The sequence below is a fragment of the Solenopsis invicta genome, chromosome 6 (assembly GCF_016802725.1).
Source record: "Solenopsis invicta isolate M01_SB chromosome 6, UNIL_Sinv_3.0, whole genome shotgun sequence".
NCBI classification, from domain to species: Eukaryota; Metazoa; Arthropoda; class Insecta; order Hymenoptera; family Formicidae; genus Solenopsis; species Solenopsis invicta.
The window spans coordinates 16,146,032-16,165,225 of NC_052669.1; the positions used below are offsets into that span (position 1 = coordinate 16,146,032).

A 19,194-nucleotide genomic window follows, 5' to 3' on the forward strand; every position below is an offset into this window, starting at 1 on the left:
CAGTTGTTATACCCGATTTATATTGAGATTATATAATTGTCTCTTGTTTACGTTATGTAATTATGTAATGAAATAGTTATATTGTCCGTTACCTTCTGTCAATAACGAAATAACAGCAATGTAAGTGCTATGTAACATGTTAAATGATAAATTTTGCTCAATCTTTTATTACTGTAAGTCATTTAAATATGAATTTATAATTATAAATTTATTTGCGTTGCTTGAAATTACAAATATTTTTGTACTTGAAGTAAGATAAATATACATTCGAGCGTAGAAGACAGAATTAAAGAGAGAGTTAACGAAGATACAGCACAATCAGCAGATAATTTAATATTTGTAAAATGTTTTTTAAATATTTAAAAAACGTAATAAATATTTAATAAATATCTAAAAAACATTTTAAAAATATTGAAAGTGAGTACAAAATGTCCGAGCAACACGAACAGACTTCTAGATGTATAATTCACTGAACAGACTTAATCTCTTGGCTGCGTTGTGAGAGGCGAGGTGGAGGGGGACTTCGTACTGATCTTTGGAGAAGACAATGGACGGTTGATCTCTCTCCGTGTTGAACCATCGAGGCGAACGGTTGCTTGCTCTCTTCTGTGTGATCCTTACCAGTATATTCGCTTCATTCTTCTGAGCTGGGCGTTATATCAAATCAACTCGACTCAAACCATCTCAGCTCAGAAGCATAAGGAGCTTTTCTTTATATTTTCATCTCTCGTCTTTGACTACGAGAACTAGTCGACTAGGGAGAAGTGGAAAAATTTTAATGGCGGAAGCCGAACCCGTCACGAGGCATGAGGCGTTTTGAGCCGCCAATAATCACACGGAGTCCGCGGTAATTATACTTTATAAAACAAAATAGCCTGCATACCCATATTTACAAGAAGAGAACTTTGATCTCTCATAAGAGGAGAAAGAATCCCTTAACGAACTGCAACTATTTGACGCTCGACAAATTTGAATGCCGGTGAGTACTCCCGAGTATCTTGGCATAAAAAAAAATGATGAATACTTATTATAATATAATTCTTGTTATCCACTTTTCTGATTATTAATTGATTAATTCAGAAAAAAGGAGAAAAGTATAACTATCGCCACATTCCTTTATAATCTTCTCTTGTTCTTGACAGATGCTTTTTTTTGTAATATTATTTTACTAAGCTTATAATTCTATAATTCAAAGATGTGCTTATGGTATCAGTTAATTGCACTAAACAGCCTATAACCATGCACTATATTTATGAACAACTCATTCTCTCTTATCAAGAATTACTATATAATTTGATCTGATTTGGCATGGCATGATTCATTATGTCTTTACTTTTCATACCATTCCCTTTTTTGTTTAATAGATAATATAGATAATTGCCACTTTATTTCCTGAAAAGCACTTATTTATGCTGTGTAACAGAATGCTCTTTCTTAATTACATACTTAAATACATTCGAATAGATAATTGAATGGAAAACTATATGGCTGTTTCTTAGCTGGAATGTGGCCTTGATGCTGCTCAATGTGGTAAACATTGCTTATATGTCCGTATGACTATTTACTGACATTTTGTGTTGAATTTATAATACTCTCGCGTTTTGGAAGGTAGACTTTTATATACTCGGTGTATTATTTTCTTGATATTACAACGTTTCCTTTTTACCAGTGATACTCTACCTACGTTATTAAGCGTTTACATATATTGGTTTAATAATAATAATAATTATAATTAAAATAATACTTTATGTATATATAAAATATATATAAAATAATACTTTTATAAAATTAATAATACTTTATGTGATTTGATTCAATCCATTTATAATTCATACCACCGTACTAGCAAAATATGATATTTTAGAAAACTATTTAGAGGGAATGCTTCTGGGAATTTATTATTGCCTTGCAGTCTTATCTATCTTTGTCAGGAAACGTTCCTATGATAAATATGTTTCCGAATATTCATACCTTTATTAGCATTTATTTGATTTGTGTGTACGTTCTTTAAATCATATATCATTTATTTATTTCTTTATTTGTAAGATACAATTTGCGTTTCTTCTTACATTTATGTATATTTTGTTAGCTGTATTATAGAATAAGCACTTCTAAACTTGTTAATTTCTTTAACGTTTTTATTAAGAAGATTTTCTAGTCTTATTGTTAGACAAGCTGTTTAAATATATATCTGGTTGTGGTTCTTTTCCAAATAAATAATAAAATTATAATATTAATAAAAATTTATGTTTACTTAAATCAAGTCATTTACAATTATTTTATTTTACTAACTAAATAAAATATTTTTGAAGGCTTAGATTGAATGCCTCTGGGATTTTATTATTGCTCTTACAGTCCTATCTATCTTTGTCAAGAACCATACCTGTGATAGATATGTTTCTACTATTGATATACTTATTCGGTTGATTAATACGATCTTTCTATTATATTTATACATTATTTACTTATTTATTTTCAGGATTTATTTGTGTCCCTTGTTATATTATTTAAATTCTTTTTGTTATACTAAAGAATTTGTATATACTTACAAATTTATCTTTATATTATTATCAAAAATTATTCTCTAGAATCTCAAACAGACTGTTTAGAAATATATCTAGTCGCTGTTCCTTTAAAAAAAAAGAATATTCATAAAAATTTACGTTTACTTAAATCAAGTCATTTTCAATTATTTCATTTTACTAACTAAATAAAATATTTTTGAAGGCTACTTAGATTGAATGCTTCTGGGACTTTATTTTTGTTCTTGCAGTCTTATCTATTTTTGTCAAGAACCATACCTGTGGTAGATATGTTCCTACTATTGATATACGTATTAGTATTTGGTTGATTAATACGATCTTTCTATTATATTTATACATCATTTACTTATTTATTTCCAGGATTTATTTGTGTCCCTTGTTATATTATTTAAATTCTTTTCATTGTACTAAAGAATTAGCATTTGTATATTTCTATATCGCAAATTTATCTTTATATTGTTATCAAAAATTATCCTGTAGAATATCCAACAGACTGTTTAGAAATATATCTAGTCGTTGTTCCTTATGTTTCCTTTATTGGAAGTGTGTATTAGTTTTAAGGAATTTTTAAGAGATGACGTAACTTATGCTCCGTAACTATAGCGGGCTATATTGTTGCTATTCGTTTTATATACCCGATGAACTTTTATTTATAAGGTGATTGGTAGAACCCTATGACTAATAAACTGGCGTTGGTCAGAATTGTTTCGCGTTAATATTTATTGAGTTATTATCAAAAGACAAAATATAATATTACACAACCTCTTCCTTTCTTGTACATTATGTTATGAATATATATTATACATTACATAGTAAAAAATCATTTTAAAGCTTATTTATAATTTTTGGCTAATGTTAATAAATAAAAAATTTTTGGCTCTTTCCTTAGATATTCCTAATATTCAAAGAGTTTTCTCGACGATACAGTCCCATTGCGAGATTTCTGTTCCGTCACCGATAGTTTCATAAAACTTACCCATCGTAATAAAACCCTTACACCACCATGCCAAAGGAGTGGCAATATTTATCAAAAAGGCGAAAGAATCAAGTCATTAATCGCGAATTGAATTATTATAAACATTGCAATCTACATTTAACACATTTAAATACATTTAATACAATTGAAGCAGAAAATAGTAGTAACAGTAATAGTTTCACAAATGCCGATGATGCAAATAATATTTTGTGCCAAGACATTAATGAAATAAGTGAATCAAGTCTAGATTTACTTATTTCATTAATGTCAGATAGAGAAAGCAATGAGGAGCATAATGTTGAAGCACAAGATTATGCCTCTGATAGAAATATCTTTGATTCTAACAATAAGACGACTTTAAGAGAAGATTTACAAAAACTTATCGTTGAACAAAATGTTGCACATAGTATTGCTAATGAGTTGCTTGTAATTTTAAGAAAACACGACCATGTAGATTTACCTAAAGATGTGAGAGTGTTACTTAAAACACCACGAAATGTATCTTCAAATATTAAGTCTCTTGGTAGTGGTCATTACATACATTTTGGTATTTCGTACGTTTTGGAACGATCCATAAAAACATATTCTAAATTTATTAAAGGAAATAAAATAAAATTAAATATTAATATTGGTGTTCCACTTTCCAAAAGTTCTGGCAGTCAATTTTGGCCCATAATGGCATCTATAGAAAATATAAATACATATACATTACCTTTTATAATTGGTATTTACCATGGCATGTGCAAACCTAATGATGCTAACGATTATTTACTCGACTTTGTCAATGATTTTACTCTTATTTCTCAAACAGGCATTATTGTTTCAAATAAAAAATATACAGTTACTTTAAATGCAATATTATGTGATGCTCCGCCGAAATCATTTATTACTTACACAAAAGGTCATACAGGATATTTTTCTTGCTCCAAATGTATTCAGGAAGGTGACTTTGTACGTAACAGAGTAGTATTTTTAGAAACTGACAGTATGGTGCGTACAGACGAGACATTCAAAAATCGACAACATATTGAGCATCATATAGGTGATTCGATTTTAGAGAAACTTGCCATTGGAATGGTGTCTCAAATCCCATTAGATTACATGCACCTTGTCTGCTTAGGTGTTGTTAAAAGATTGTTGCAACTATGGGTCAAAGGAAATAGAGATGTTAGATTATCCTTAGAGGCTATAAATTCAATTTCACATTATTTAATTACATTGAGATCTTTTATTCCTGTAGAATTTGCAAGAAAACCTAGAAGTTTGAATGATATTGATAAATGGAAAGCTACGGAATGTCGCCAATTTTTGCTTTATACCGGAATTGTTATTATGAAATTAGTATTGCCTACAAATTGCTACAATCATTTTCTTAGCCTTAGTATTGCGATCAGGATTTTAACTGACGAACAATTATGCGTGTCATTTAATACTTATGCAAAGTCGTTATTATTATATTTTGTTTCTAACTATGGAAACATTTATGGCAACGAATACATATCGCATAATGTTCATAATCTTTTACATCTTTGTGATGATGTACAACATTTCGGTTGTTTAGATAACTTTAGCTGTTTCAAATATGAAAATCATATGCAAAAAATTAGAAACAAGTTACATCAATTGGGCACACCCTTACAAGAATTTTCTAATCGTATTTTCAAAGAATTAAAGCTTCCTATTCAAACATGTAAAGAGCAACACTATCCGATTGTTTTTCATAAGAAAAATTATGACATTTCTTATGTACAATACAAAAATTTTAAAATTACAACCAATCAAGCTGACAACTGTGCTATACTTAATGATGATAATAAATCTATAATATTTATCTTGGATATATTTGAAGAGAACGGTGTTTGTTATTTTCGTGCAAAACGTTATTTAAATCCAAAGAATTTTGTTGATATACCGTTTCCTTCCAAAAAAATTGGAATATTTAAAATATCAAAAGATACTACTGCAGACATAATTAAAATTTCAATAACGCAAATAAAAAGAAAGTGCATAAAAATTAAAAATTTAGATGAAACTGATTCTTATATAACAATACCACTACAAAGTACGAATAATTAGACAACTTTAGTTAAATGTAGTTTTATTTTGTTCATTTTTATACGCATTTTATATAAAATTTATGTAAAAGTTATTTATTTATTGTTTCTTTTGCCTTACATTAAATATTGCAAAACAGAAATTTTTATTTCTAATTTATGTATTATAATAATTCATAGGTGAGTACAGTATTGTCATAGTAATACTATGGTATTATACTGTATGAAAGCTATATTTCATTTTACATAACTTATAATTAGACTAATGAAAAAAGAAAGATTTGGAAGACTGATCATTTCATTTACATTCCGTTAATCAATTTTTCTGGAAACCTTTTTTTATAAATTTATATTTCAAATGTAAAAAAATCACAGTCTTAAGTTTTGTATTAAGTACAATATTATGCAACGAAGTTAAAAACTACTGTAACTGGAACTGTTTCCTAATGTGCATTATTGATACCTTATATATGATTATAGATACAAATTGATTATTTGCAATGAGACCTTGTGTAAAATAATATTTGATATGTAATCATAATCAAAATAAAATTTTCTTTCTATGAATAGCGACTATTTTGGTTTTGGGGTGCGCACGATTGGACACCACCACTCATAGCGGCCGATGCCTAGAGTTTTACCACTGGTCAAGCGCTGTGAGTGGTGGTGTCCAATCGTGCTGTGTCCAAAAGGGTGTTATTTTGTTTGTATCTTTTAGTGTCGTTGCTAGATCATAGAAAGAAACTATTTGTATTTTAATTATTATTAACATTAAAAGTATTATTTATATAAGGTTTCATTGAGAATGACGCAGTTATATTTGTGATTATTTGCATGATAACAAATAATGAACATCAGAAGATTTTCGCAGTTCATTTCTTTAAAATAGTAAAAAAATATAATATAAAATATATATTTGTAATCTATTTATAATTATCTTTTATTTTTTACAAAAAGTAATTGAAAAATTCACTAAAGAGGATTGACAAACATCTTGATACTTTTTGATAAAAAATTAACCTATGCAATCTTTCTTTCCCATCTGTTTTTCTATTTAAAAATTATGTAATATTGAGCAATCACTTGTTTAATCAATTATTGATAATATTATTACACTAATTTTTTGTTTTCAGTTTCTGATACATTGGATATTTTCTACATATTTTTACAAAATGAGCTATGAAAAGAAAAAGTATGCGGTGGTTAAATTTTTATGTGATTCTTCGTATTCCGAAATTCCAACGACATGGTTGTTTCAAGAAAAGAATATTCAATATTGTTGGTGGCCACCTCGAACGGCAAACAGTGCAACATTAATACTGAACTGCGAAAGTCCTGATTTTTCTTCATGGAAACATTACGAAGTGAACATCATAAAACATTGCAGTAAGTATAAACGTTAATATATTATAGAATTTATAACATAAAACATAAAATAACGCATAAAGTATAACATTTATTTCCTTTTATCGCTTAGTAAGTAATAAAGTATCACATAATACATAAATATGTAGAGAAAAACTCATGTTTTAATGATTTTAGTAATATTGTTTCTAGTAGATATTAAAACTAGGTTGATTAGCAAACAAATAACATAAATGTTAATGTTTTTCTTTATCACAGCAACTATTGAGTCAGCTCGTAAATGTGCAGCAGATTCTAATTACGAAACAACCGATGAAGAACGACTGGGCCGAGGAAAGCGGCAACCAGTATTAAACAGTCGTTTTGCGAACAGCGACAGTGAAGACGAGGATTTCCGTCAACCTCGAAAATTTATTACAAGTAATGTATCGTTGTTATAGAAAAATTCCGATTTTATCTACATTTTCTTTTCATATTGAAGGAATTATCTTTATTAATAAAATAGCCAGAAAAAATTTTTCCAAAATTTTTTATATAATTTAAAAATTTTTTTCAGATATTCTGTATAATTTTATAACTTTTTTAGATTTTTTATACGAATTAGAACTCTTCATACTTAGAAAACACCTTTACTCAGAATTTTTCTTATAGTTAATTATGAAATATTTTAAAATTCCTAAGATTTTTTATAAAATTTCTATAATTTCGATTATTCTATAATTTTTAATAAAATGTTAAAAAATCTAAAAACGTTAAAAGTATTTTTTTTTAAATTATAACATGAGAAATCGCAGAATTTCTTCGAATGTATATGTATGAAAAATTTTAAGAGATGTAGATTTTCTGAGTATTTCTGAAAAATGTTTCAGTTTGTATAAAAATTATGAGAAAAATTTTCATTAGAGTAATGAGCAATAAAAATAGAATGACGCTATTATCATAAAAGTGTACAAAGTAAACGCACCGTATACTTTGTTTATAGTTTCTATATAATTATCTTGCATTGTTGTTTCTTATATCTCAATATATTTATATATATTATTGAAATAAAATTATATAACTGTTTACAGAAAAACAAATAAATAAAAACTGCGCATTTAACAAGAGCAATATTGGCCAGGCACCACCGCCAGCTCCTTCAAACTTGGATTTTATGGTTCAAATTGCAGAAGAAAAAGACACAGTGATGGAAGACGAGGAGAATGAACGTCCTAATATTTTTGATGCACCAATAATAATAGGTATATACATTCAATATTAATATCGCCAAATATTTGTTGTAACACCTGTATGTAAACTTTAATGAAATTTTTTAGATAACACTCCCATGGAAAACGTAGAAGACGTATTTAATGTAAATGGTAAATCATTTTTGTATATTATTTGCATTCAACTTAGAAGCTATCATTTTATATACATAATTTTTTTTCTGTTGCAGTTGACATACAACAAATGTTGCGTATGCAAGCAGCATCGAATGTTACTCAAAGACAGATACTACAACGATTAGTAAAAATAGAAAACGCGTTGAAAAACCGCGCATTAAGTCCTAATAAAATTAAGGACGATCTTATAAAACCATATTTACCGTTAACAACAGTTGCAGTCATGAAGGAATTTGATGCGTTACTGAAAGCATCAGATGATGCTGTGATACAGTTTGTAAGTCTACAAATTTAACTTTTAAGTTTTCCAATACAATTTAGTTAAACATAAATTATACAAGACTATCGTACTTATTTTTCAATATTTTACAATGCTACTGAGATTTTAACTCATGCCCAATATGGTGACCATAGTTAAAATTCCACTTCAATACCAATTTGAATACATGTATATGTATATATATATATATATATACATAAATTTATTTACTATTTTTTTGTTTTAATAGAAAGAGTTTTTGTCAAAAACGGGTGGTAATAACGCCAGAGATAACATTCTTCGTATTCTTAAAAAAACATTTACAAATCAATGCTTCATGGGATGTTCCTGGAAAGGACTGCGACAAAATTTTCAAGTTTCAAACTTACATCTCATACAAATTATAAAAAGTACGTTACAAATGTTATATCAATAAATTAGAACTTTGTATTGTAACAATTTTATTAAATATGTCATTTCTTTTCCAGAAGAGGTAATAGCACGTTACGCGACGTTCACTGAAGCAGAATTTGAAAACGTTGTTGCAGAGTGGCTACGCTTTGCGAAACAACGAAATGATAGAGAACGAGCAAAGGAAAATATTGAGGTCGAAAATAATTAGAATTAAATGTTCAAAATAAAAGTTCAAATTAAAAGTTCCTATATTAGAATTGTGGAAAAAAAATTTGTAGCGTTTTACTCTAAGAAAAATATTTGAATTTTACTAAAAAAAAGTTTTTTTGTAAAACGCTACGAACTTTTAATCACCCAATATTAAATATTAAAAGTTTCTATATTATATTATATAATAAAATTCATATATTTTATGAATTATACATTTAAAAATTAAATTTTTATTTTTATATAAATTTTCTTTAAATAGAAATTTTATCCTATATATGTTATAGATTTGACAGACTGTTTTGCTTTATAGAGATGTAAAATGAGATGTAAAATAAAATGTGATGTACTTTAAGTTTCATATGCAACAAATAAAATGTGATATACTTTAATTAAAATAAAATGTGATATACTTAAGTTTAATATACAAATTAAGTATTTTATTTCTCCTTATACATTAAGTATTATTATATTTCTCGTTAAATTCATTTGCCTTTTTCACATCTAATTCCAGAAAAGATCTTTCGATTATTTCAAAGCAAAGACAAACTGTTTTGTTTGCTTTTGCTTTAAATTAATTCAAAGTTCTTTTCTGAAATTAGTATGTGAAAAAAGGCAAATGAAACTAAGTTTAGTAACATAACACGGGTTACAGCAATATAACAACGTTCCAAATATTTGTTTGGACTACATTAATATTATATTACAGTTATGTAACATTTTAAGCACACTACATCGCTGTAATATAAAATTGCATATTTATGTTATATAACTGCAATGTCCTATGAGTGGGAAATTACAACTAACGTGGACGTTACATGTAACGGACACGTTATATTGCGTGTTACTTTCGGGTTTATTGCGTCAACGTTGCTGTTACGTAACTGTGTTTGCTGGGTATATTACCATTTGGTTGCCGACACGTTACTCACAACTCATGAATGATAATCGTTGTTCACATATTGCTATCAGATTACTATAAACATTGGTTGCAACAATTGTTCTACCGTTGTTTGACAATAAAACTCAGCATATTAATACTGAATTAACAAAACATTTTTGTTTCATTAAATTATAGGCAACATAATAGCAATTGACGAGCAACTTAATTTCTGCAATTATTTGATTTAGATTGAGTATTCACGTTTGGCTATCTGGGTAAGATAGAAATTTGGAACTTTAAAATCAAAAGCACAAAAGTACAAGTTTTAAATAGTTAATATATGCTGTTCAGAAACTTAAGTATTTACATATAGCTAAATGGAATAATCCCACAGATGAAAAAATCATAGGAGTTATCAAAATCATACGCGTTTGACATGTTTATAATCCAGAAGGCAAACCTCCTAGAGAAGTCCTAAGGACGTCCATGAGATGTTGTAACGCTCTAAACCCACCCCATTTACGTCTCTGGACATTCAGAATAGATTCAGGATCGTCTTGAGGACGTTTTGTGCTGTTGGGGTTTGTATATTATTAGTAATATAAAAAATTTTTTTCTCAGATCAGAATAAGATATACTAAGGACTTTAATGGCAATCACAAATGTCCTAAGGACATCCTATGGATGATTTTACATTTTGGATCAGATTAGGATCAATTTGATCAAAATAGGATATCCTAAGGAGATTCACTGCTATGTGGGGGATCATCAGAAGGTGGATGTCGCTCCTTGAATTACACGAACCGCGACAACTACTCTTGATACACATTGCAAGTACGAGACAGTTTGATTTCAATCTTAGATCGTACCCAAGTTCTATTCCATTTTTGCTTCTCGAGTTAATTTATTGAACATTTGTTACAATTTACTGTATCACGTGATTTTTTTCTTTGCTGTCTTTTCAATAACTTTTAACACTTTTGAGGATTTTTTATTAAGTATTAGTTTATTTAATTTGACCCATTTTTACCTCTTCAATCAATGATGTTACATCTTTCTGAACGAGAACGCATATCACTTTTGATGATTAGAGGGTGGGGCAATCGATTGAGGTCACACAATGATGTGAGACAGCTTTTCAATGAAACTTTTCGCAATAAAAATACTGCCATTTCAATATCTACAGTTCATAGAACGATTAGGCGTTTCAATGAAATTGGAAGTGTTAAAAATCGTCCAGTATTAGGTAAGCCAAAGTCAGCAACAAATCTAGAAAAATCATTAGTTCTACAATCCTTCATCAAAAATCTACATGATTCAAGCAGTAAAATAACTCTGCAGCATAATATTGATAAATGGTCTGTTCTTAAAGTATTAAAAATTAATAAATTTTATCCCTATAAAGACCATCTTGGGCAAGAGTTAAATAAAGATAATTTTGATAGGCACATTGAATTTTATGAGTTAATGATGGAAAGAATAGACGAGAATCTTAACTTTCTATCAAACAGTTTTCTCAGATGAAGCACATTTCAGATAAATGGCAACGTCAATCGGCACAATACTCATTATGCGCGCATTTTGTTATCTGTACATACACTCAAATGTTTTTTTTATTTAACTTTTTATTTGGCTGTAATATTTTAGTTATGCAAAATTATACAACATGGGATTTTGTTAATATGGTTTTTTAAGCAAAATTTTCATATGAAAATATTTCTTCGATAAATCGATTGACACTATGAAACTGTGTTCAGAAATATTAGAGATATCATTTTATCTTTATTGTTTAATATTTAACAAAGATAAAATAATATCTCTGATATTTCTAAGCATGAGAAAATTCTAAATCAAGAAAATTATAAACAATGGAAAATTAAAAATATAATATTTTGTAACAAAATACTATTTTTTTAAATTAAACCTATTTATTAAATTTACTTTTGGGTTATATGTATTATCACTTTTTCTCTTTCATTGATTATGCAGTTTATCACATTTTTATATATTTTGTCCCAAATGATATTTTATTACTTCAGTCTAATGATATTTTATTACTTCAGTCTCATTCTGTTAAACAACACCTTAACAAATTGTTCAAGTTTCAATATAAAATCTTGATTATTAACAAAGTTAGTCCTTGCACACAATAGAGAAATAAGATATTAAGAATTAGAATTAAAATTTAGAATTTCCTGAATAAACACTATTATACAGATAAATAACAAATTATGTTTTATCTTATACAGCACATTTATGTTTTATTCATATCCATTGTGCATTATATTCAAAATTCATTGAGACAATTGATTTTAAAATTTTAATTCCTATTTCTAATAGGCTTTCTACAATAAGCTATTAGTCGGTATCATAAGTCATAAGCCATAAGAATCACAGTCGAATATTCTCTTCCCATTTGACTGTGATTGGTCAATTTTTATGGCTTATGACTTATGATGCTGACTAATAGCTTATTATAGAAAGCCTAGAATATCTAATACTCCTATATTGTCCATAGTCCCTCAATTGTGCTTTATTCAATGAAATCAAAATGGATGCCACATTTACACTCTTCTATTTTGATGTTTTATTCGTTGATATTATTTAAAAATAGAATTTATACAAAAGAGAACGTGTTACAAATGAAAATATAGTTTATTCGGTAGAAATATTCAATTGATGTAGCTATCACATTGCTCAATGTGAGACAGCATTTTAATCTATTATGCGATACATCATGAAAATAATCTTAACACTTTCAAGTTGTAAAGTAACATAATGGAATGTATTTTATGATTGATATGAAAGTAACATACAAATGTCATAATTGATCAGATAGGTTAGGCTGCAATAAGCACATTTTTTCGAATAATACAATTCTTGATTCTTCATTTTGTATAATTCGCATTTATGTAGTGGAAGAGAAATACTAAGAAAAACAGTGCAACTCCCAAGATGTTGCAAAATATAGCTAACTGTACGTCCGTAATCATCTGGAAAATAAAAGATTTAAAATTATATCATATATCTACACTTGATTTTATCGTTATAATATATTTACATGTTTTCATTTCAGTAATAAAATTCACAGCATTTGAAAGTTATTAAACATAATCACCTTAAATTGTTGAGTTGCGGTTTATTTTCGTAAATTTTCAATAAGATTGAGTGAGATGACGTATCCACATATCCAAAGACAAAGATGGGGTGCGTTCGGAAATACACACTGGTGTGCTAATGCTGCGTTCGTAAACCTTAAGGCGGAAGCACACACTTTTGCACAGCTGCATAACCATGTGCATAAGAAATTTGATTAGTCCATTAGCCCATGCATAAAGAAATGGACCAATCAATCAATTCTTTATGCATATGGTTATGCAACTATGCAAAGTATGTGCTGGAGTCTATAATAAGCTTTCTACAATAAGCTATTAGTTGGTATCATAAGTCATAAGCCATAAAAATTGACCAATCACAGTCAAATGTGAAGAAAATATTTGATTGTGATTGATCAATTCTTATGGCTTATGACTTATAATACCGACTAATAACTTAATGTAGAAAGCCTATTATACCGTTTTTGAGTGCAGTGAGTTTTAACGCCAGGTTCAACGCTATTTGCCATAATCATCCAATTAGAACGGACGATTGGATGTTCTAAATTCTGGGTCCTATTTTTCTTACGTGATTCTACTGTCTACAATGGTGTATGTATGAATTTGAATTTACAGCATATGCGCAGGCGCGCATAGCTTGCAACGAGTTTTACTTCGAGTAGCTCATGATGTAAGGCTGAAGTCCCATGAATTACTATTTTTCACGTAACGCGTATCGCGTAACCAATCAACTTTATAAAAAGGCTTAACAAAAGACGCAGAACACTTCCGATTGGTTACGCATTACGCGTGACGCGGAAAATATCAGTCCATGGGACTTTAGCCTAAGAGGAAAGGTGAAACAAGTAACCAGATGCGCAGTAAAACATACTCTAGACCAATCAGAACTGGGTCCAAATTTTGAGATTCAATATCGCTATGCCTCCGATATTGGGACGTATTTACACTTGTATTTATACGTGAATCGAAGATAATCGGTGAATCGGAAAAATTCAAAGCTACTTAAGAATAGAAGAATGTGAAGGTAAGGTTGAGACTTTGTACATTAATGAAAATTATGATAATTGTTATTTCAAATTTTTTAAACTTGGATTAGAAAAAATTTGGAAAGTTATAAGAATAAGCTTATGTGTATGGCTAAATTGTTGTATTTCATGTTTATAACAACAGTGTTTATTGCAACAGTGATTTGTGTTAAAGATAACAAATTTTAAGTATTTTTACATTTTTATATTTATTTTTGGTAACAACATCTACATTTTAAGTACGTGTAATTACATATGATTGTTTCGTATTTAAATTGCGCGGATATATTTGGACCCAAATTTCATTGGCTCACATCAAACCACGCCTTTTACCGCGCATCGAGCCGTCGATAATGCGCGTTGTTTCACCTTGTTTCTTACATCATGGAGTAGCTGGGGATCGATTGTGTATCTTTGTCGACTTTTCTCACTTCTCGTATTTTCATTTCACATGAAAAAATACGCGCGATTGGCTATGAGCATAGTGAAAATGCGATATCCCTATGCTCACATGAGTGAAAATCACAAATGCGAGTGCGAGCAGTGGCTTTGTTTACACCAAATACTTAGGCTTGTTTTTTATTCCTGCACTAGACTGCACTGGAACGTTCTTTCTTACTTTCGCTAACTTTGAAACATCTATCTATTTCATTTTAAGTGTACACGTATTTAGAGAGTTCAGGAACAGAAAACAAACGGCTTGATACGCATAATATTTAGTAACTTTCTATTTAATTATCTTAATTTTGGTAATAAATTTAATGAATAGTAAATGGCTGTGTTCCGTTTTTACTGGCAGTACTGAAAATTTATAGTTCACGTCACATATACTATACATTTTCAGTACTGGCAGTTAATATCGGAACACAGCCTATTAAACTAGTACAATATGAATCAAGATGATTAATTAAATATAGATGTCACGTATATATTTACACATATTGTCGAAATTAAGATAATTTAATAGAAAGTTACTTGTTAGTATGCGTGTCAAGTGTTCGATGTAAACTAGATCATAGGCCGGTATTCATAAGGCTTGTTTTCTATTCCTGCACTAGACTGCACTGGAACGTTTCTTCTTGCTTTCACTAACTTTCAAATATATATCTATTTCATTTTAAGTGCACACTAATTCAGGGAGTTTAGGAACAGAAAACAAACGGATAGTCGATTCTTATATTTAAGATTGTCTTAAGTATCGCCCTAAGATGCCATCAACCAATCAGAGAGCCGTATTAGCATCTTAAGACGTTACTTAAGACGATCTTGAAATAATAGCGTTTTTCATTGGGAAAACTAGTGCGCACTGAGTGTGCACTCGCCGCTGGCAATTGGACGTTTCGGTTCGCGCGATGACGGTGCCAACGGAAACGCCCAATTACATGCAGCAAGTGCACATTCAGTGCGCACTAGTTTTCCCAATGAAAAACGCTATAAGAATCGACTATGAATATCGGCCATAGAACCGGCCTAAAAGAACACTAGCGGGTTTGTTCGGAGCGACTTCGAGCAGCTCCCGAGAGACAAAACAAACAATACTTAAGCCCGTATCAGACTAGACATTGAAAATTGAAGATTGAAGATTAAAGATTGGCCAATCAAAATAAAAGGAGTTAAAATTTCTTTCTTTTGATTGGTCAAATTTCAATCTTTAATCTTCAATCTCAATCTTCAATGCATAGTCTGATACGGGCTTTATGAATACCGGCCTTAAGCCCAAATCACACTAGCAATTGACAATTAATTGACAATTGACGATTACTTTTTCAACCAATCAGAGCAAAACACTCGGTGGTTGCTTTGCTCTAATTGGTTGGAAAGTAATCGCCAATCGTCAATCGCTAGGTGTGATTTGGGCTTTAGTCTATGATGTCAACGAATCTTTTTCATGTAAATCGTCACATTATCCCTAATATCGTAAAAAAAAACCTAACCTAACCTAACCCAAATATTCAAATAACGTTCCGATCTGTTCCGATCATAACGTCGTATAGTAAACATTACAGTATTAGTTAACTTTTGAACTTAACATGTATTATCAACGTTACGACAGCGAAGAAGAATTTGAACCGAGAGTTATACCGAAACCTTTAACTAAACACGATGTAAGTTACTTTCAACTATCTTGCCAAATTATAAAACCTTTGGTTACCTTAATAGCGAATTCGGTCGGATGCACTAGTGTGCACTAGTGCATATTAAAGCCGTTGTACATTGATTTAGAATAAAAATAAACTGCAAATATCTTGACTGGCGGAATTTTTAATACTTGTATCTTATCAAATAACAAAAAAGAAAATTTTATAATTTAATATGTTTATATATATTTATATTGACAATGAACACACATCTTACATCAATTCATGTACGGTGACCTTAATGTGCACACTGGTGCAGTCCAACCGAATTCACTATTATTATTTATCTCGCACATACAATATAATTATATTGCAATTTACAGTGCTTTGTAAAGCCAACTGTGCCAGAAGTATCTTTGATTTTTGAAAAATCCACAGTGAAAAATCAAAACAATGGAAGAACTGATTTGTTACAAGCAAGATCAGTGAAACCAGTACAGTTTTCTGATGGTGTGGAAATCACCAATTCTATATTGCCCATTTCACACAATTCTAATTCTTATGCAGCATGGAAGGAACAGAATTATTCTAGAGAAATTACTTCTACGAATACAACATGCATTTCACCATTATATAAAAATACTGATAATTATACATTGCCATCAAGTTTACAAAATGCTTCTATACAAAAGCAACAAGAGCAAGCAGATGCTAATAATAAGCAAAAACGATTGCAAAATGCTAGTAAGAATGATAGAGTAAATGAGAAAATTATAAAATTTCAGTGTTCCAATACAGAGAATTCTTATGATCTCAAAAGTCGGACTCATTTATTATCTTCAAATAAGCACTTGTCTTCTGATTCTGGACAGAAAACAACGCTTGATATGATTGATTGTACTACAGGCATATCTAATAATACTAGTTCAAATTCACTGAAAAAACCTCAACATTTTCAAACACATCAGCAATTTCATGTACCTCAATACAGCTACTCAAATTGTAATACAGACAATAATGAAACAATAAAAACCCTATTGCAACTTATAAATAGCCAAAATGATCAAATAAAAAATTTACAATTTCAGATAGATAGACTAGTAAGAATGCAAGAAGAAAATTTTAAAAATAAATCAGCTTGTTCGTGTTCACAACACTTTTCAAATCAAATATTTAAATATCCTATAAATTGTTACGATACTGCTCTTGCTTCTTTTGCACAATCTCAAAATCAAGGAAATATAGTTTCTAATACAAAGAAAAATATAGCTTCTCAGAATATATCTGGTATAGAGAATCAAGGTCTAGAGAACTTTGGTGAAAATAAATTTCAAGAAACTGCATTATTGGAACAGTCATCAAAAAAGACTTTCATGGAGCAAAAGGTTTCTATTGGTGTTATGACTAGTCTTGAGTTTACTGTGCAAAATAGTCCGTTTCTTATAGACTCTGAAATATCTGAGAAAAAGGAAGCTCACAGAGAGAATAACAATATTAGTAGGATGAATACTATAAATATACATGATACAATGGAGCCTGTTAATAGATATAAAAATACATTATCATGCAAGCCTGGAGTGGCTCAATTGGAGAACATAGTTGAGGATTCAGAAAGTTACTTATCCTCTAGCCAACAGCAAAGTAGTAATTTCAATACTGATTCTGTGAAAGAAACTTTGAAGATGTATCAACATCATCCTACTGATTTAAATTGGGAAAAAATACATAAAGGAATATATAATATAGGGAAAGATGCTAACATAAATAAACAAGCACAGAATGCAAAGGAAATATCAAACATGTCTATGAATGTAGATTATAGTCCTATTGGAAGTGCAATTTGCAGCAGACGGCTTATTGAACAAACCAATGATTATATTACGATAGATGGTAACACTCCAATAACAGATTATTTTAATGATAGAAATAAAGAATACAGTGCTAATGACAGACAGATTAAAGATGTGAGCAATAGCATGGTATTGAGTGAAGGTGATCTTAAAATATTTGAGAGACCTCCACCAACTCCAGAGCCAAGTATTCGCATCGAAATTCAGGAGTATGTGAGTGATGACGAGAGTGATACGTTGAGGCGTACTCCAAAAATAGGTTGGACTATCTACAAGAATGTTTTGGGACAAGTTAAGGAAATTTTAGACAATTCTGATGTTATAAGTAATAAAGATCTAAATAATGCTAAAACAGCTTACAACAATGAACAAGAAAATGATATGGAAACTCGAGCATTAACTGTTAAAGCAACTTTGGAAGAACTTCGGAAACTTGGATCAAATGATAATGAGATGTATGTATTATATTCTATATTAATTTTTATTTTAAGTATAATATTAATTTTTCTTTACAGTTGATTTTTAATAATTTATTTATAACAATTAATTTAAAATTGATTTTTGTAACGTGCTTTTTATTTTGTAATATTTTTTATGTTTTAGTCTTATTTTTAATTGTTATTTTTTGACTAACTTTACTAATTTGGCCATGGATTTTAATAGGTTAATCTTAATGTACTTTCAACCAAGTTAGTTTTTTTTTGGTCATGTAACTTTTAAATTAATTTTGTGCCTTATTAACTTTAAATTAAACCTTACTTGCCATTGTAATTTTTTGTTTCTCACTAGCTATTGAGGGGGTAACTCATATTTTACACTTCTATTAAAGGGTACACCATAATGAGAGGGTTTTCAGTGGTAATTTTACTTAGTTTCAATCTTCTAGTGTACGATTAAAAAGTGAAATGTCAATAATAATTGATGAAACTGTATAATTTTGGGCAATATGTAAATAAAGTTATGACAAATGCAAAGTAATTTTTGAAAAATTACAACTTTCTTAGAAATCATTGTAGAGAACTAATTAAAAAAAGAAATT

General features: G+C 29.3%; 3 protein-coding genes across 4 annotated transcripts in view; 2 read left to right on the forward strand and 1 right to left on the reverse strand.

Annotated features, from left to right (window-relative positions):
• Positions 1-469: 469 nt before the first annotated feature.
• LOC113004205 lies at positions 470-9,634 on the forward strand. 2 transcript variants are annotated; one of them, XM_039450256.1, is made up of 8 exons: positions 471-979; positions 6,707-6,959; positions 7,197-7,358; positions 8,009-8,179; positions 8,255-8,299; positions 8,377-8,600; positions 8,833-8,992; positions 9,071-9,634. In XM_039450256.1, the coding sequence occupies exons 1-8, from the start codon at positions 974-976 to the stop codon at positions 9,202-9,204; spliced, it is 1,155 nt and encodes a 384-aa protein (XP_039306190.1). In that variant the 5' UTR covers positions 471-973; the 3' UTR covers positions 9,205-9,634. The 2 variants fall into 2 exon arrangements, with proteins under 2 accessions (XP_039306191.1, XP_039306190.1); XM_039450257.1 differs by lacking the exon at positions 8,833-8,992 and having other exon boundaries at positions 470-979; positions 9,071-9,197.
• Positions 9,635-12,720: 3,086 nt separating this feature from the next.
• Positions 12,721-13,079, reverse strand: LOC105197319 (dolichyl-diphosphooligosaccharide--protein glycosyltransferase subunit 4). Its single transcript, XM_026140607.2, has one exon. It carries the CDS (start codon positions 13,077-13,079, stop codon positions 12,975-12,977), a length of 105 nt encoding a protein of 34 aa, XP_025996392.1. The 3' UTR covers positions 12,721-12,974.
• A 3,062-nt stretch (positions 13,080-16,141) lies between these two features.
• The window catches only part of LOC105197321 (asparagine-rich protein), a 37,959-nt gene continuing 34,906 nt past the window's right edge, over positions 16,142-19,194 (forward strand). Inside the window, exons 1-2 of the mRNA XM_011163619.3 lie at positions 16,142-16,332; positions 16,689-18,610. Of these exons, the coding sequence (XP_011161921.2) occupies positions 16,258-16,332; positions 16,689-18,610 (1,997 nt within the window). The 5' untranslated portion in view covers positions 16,142-16,257. The remainder of the gene's footprint in view (positions 16,333-16,688; positions 18,611-19,194) is intronic.

Coding starts and splice junctions, on each gene's coding strand:
- LOC113004205 (XM_039450256.1), top strand. Junction 6,960..7,196: donor GAACATCATAAAACATTGCA/GTAAGTATAAAC, acceptor TCTTTATCACAG/CAACTATTGAGTCAGCTCGT. Junction 7,359..8,008: donor ACCTCGAAAATTTATTACAA/GTAATGTATCGT, acceptor AACTGTTTACAG/AAAAACAAATAAATAAAAAC.
- LOC105197319 (XM_026140607.2), bottom strand. CDS start 13,079: ATGATTACGGACGTACAGTTAGCTATATTTTGCAACATCTTGGGAGTT.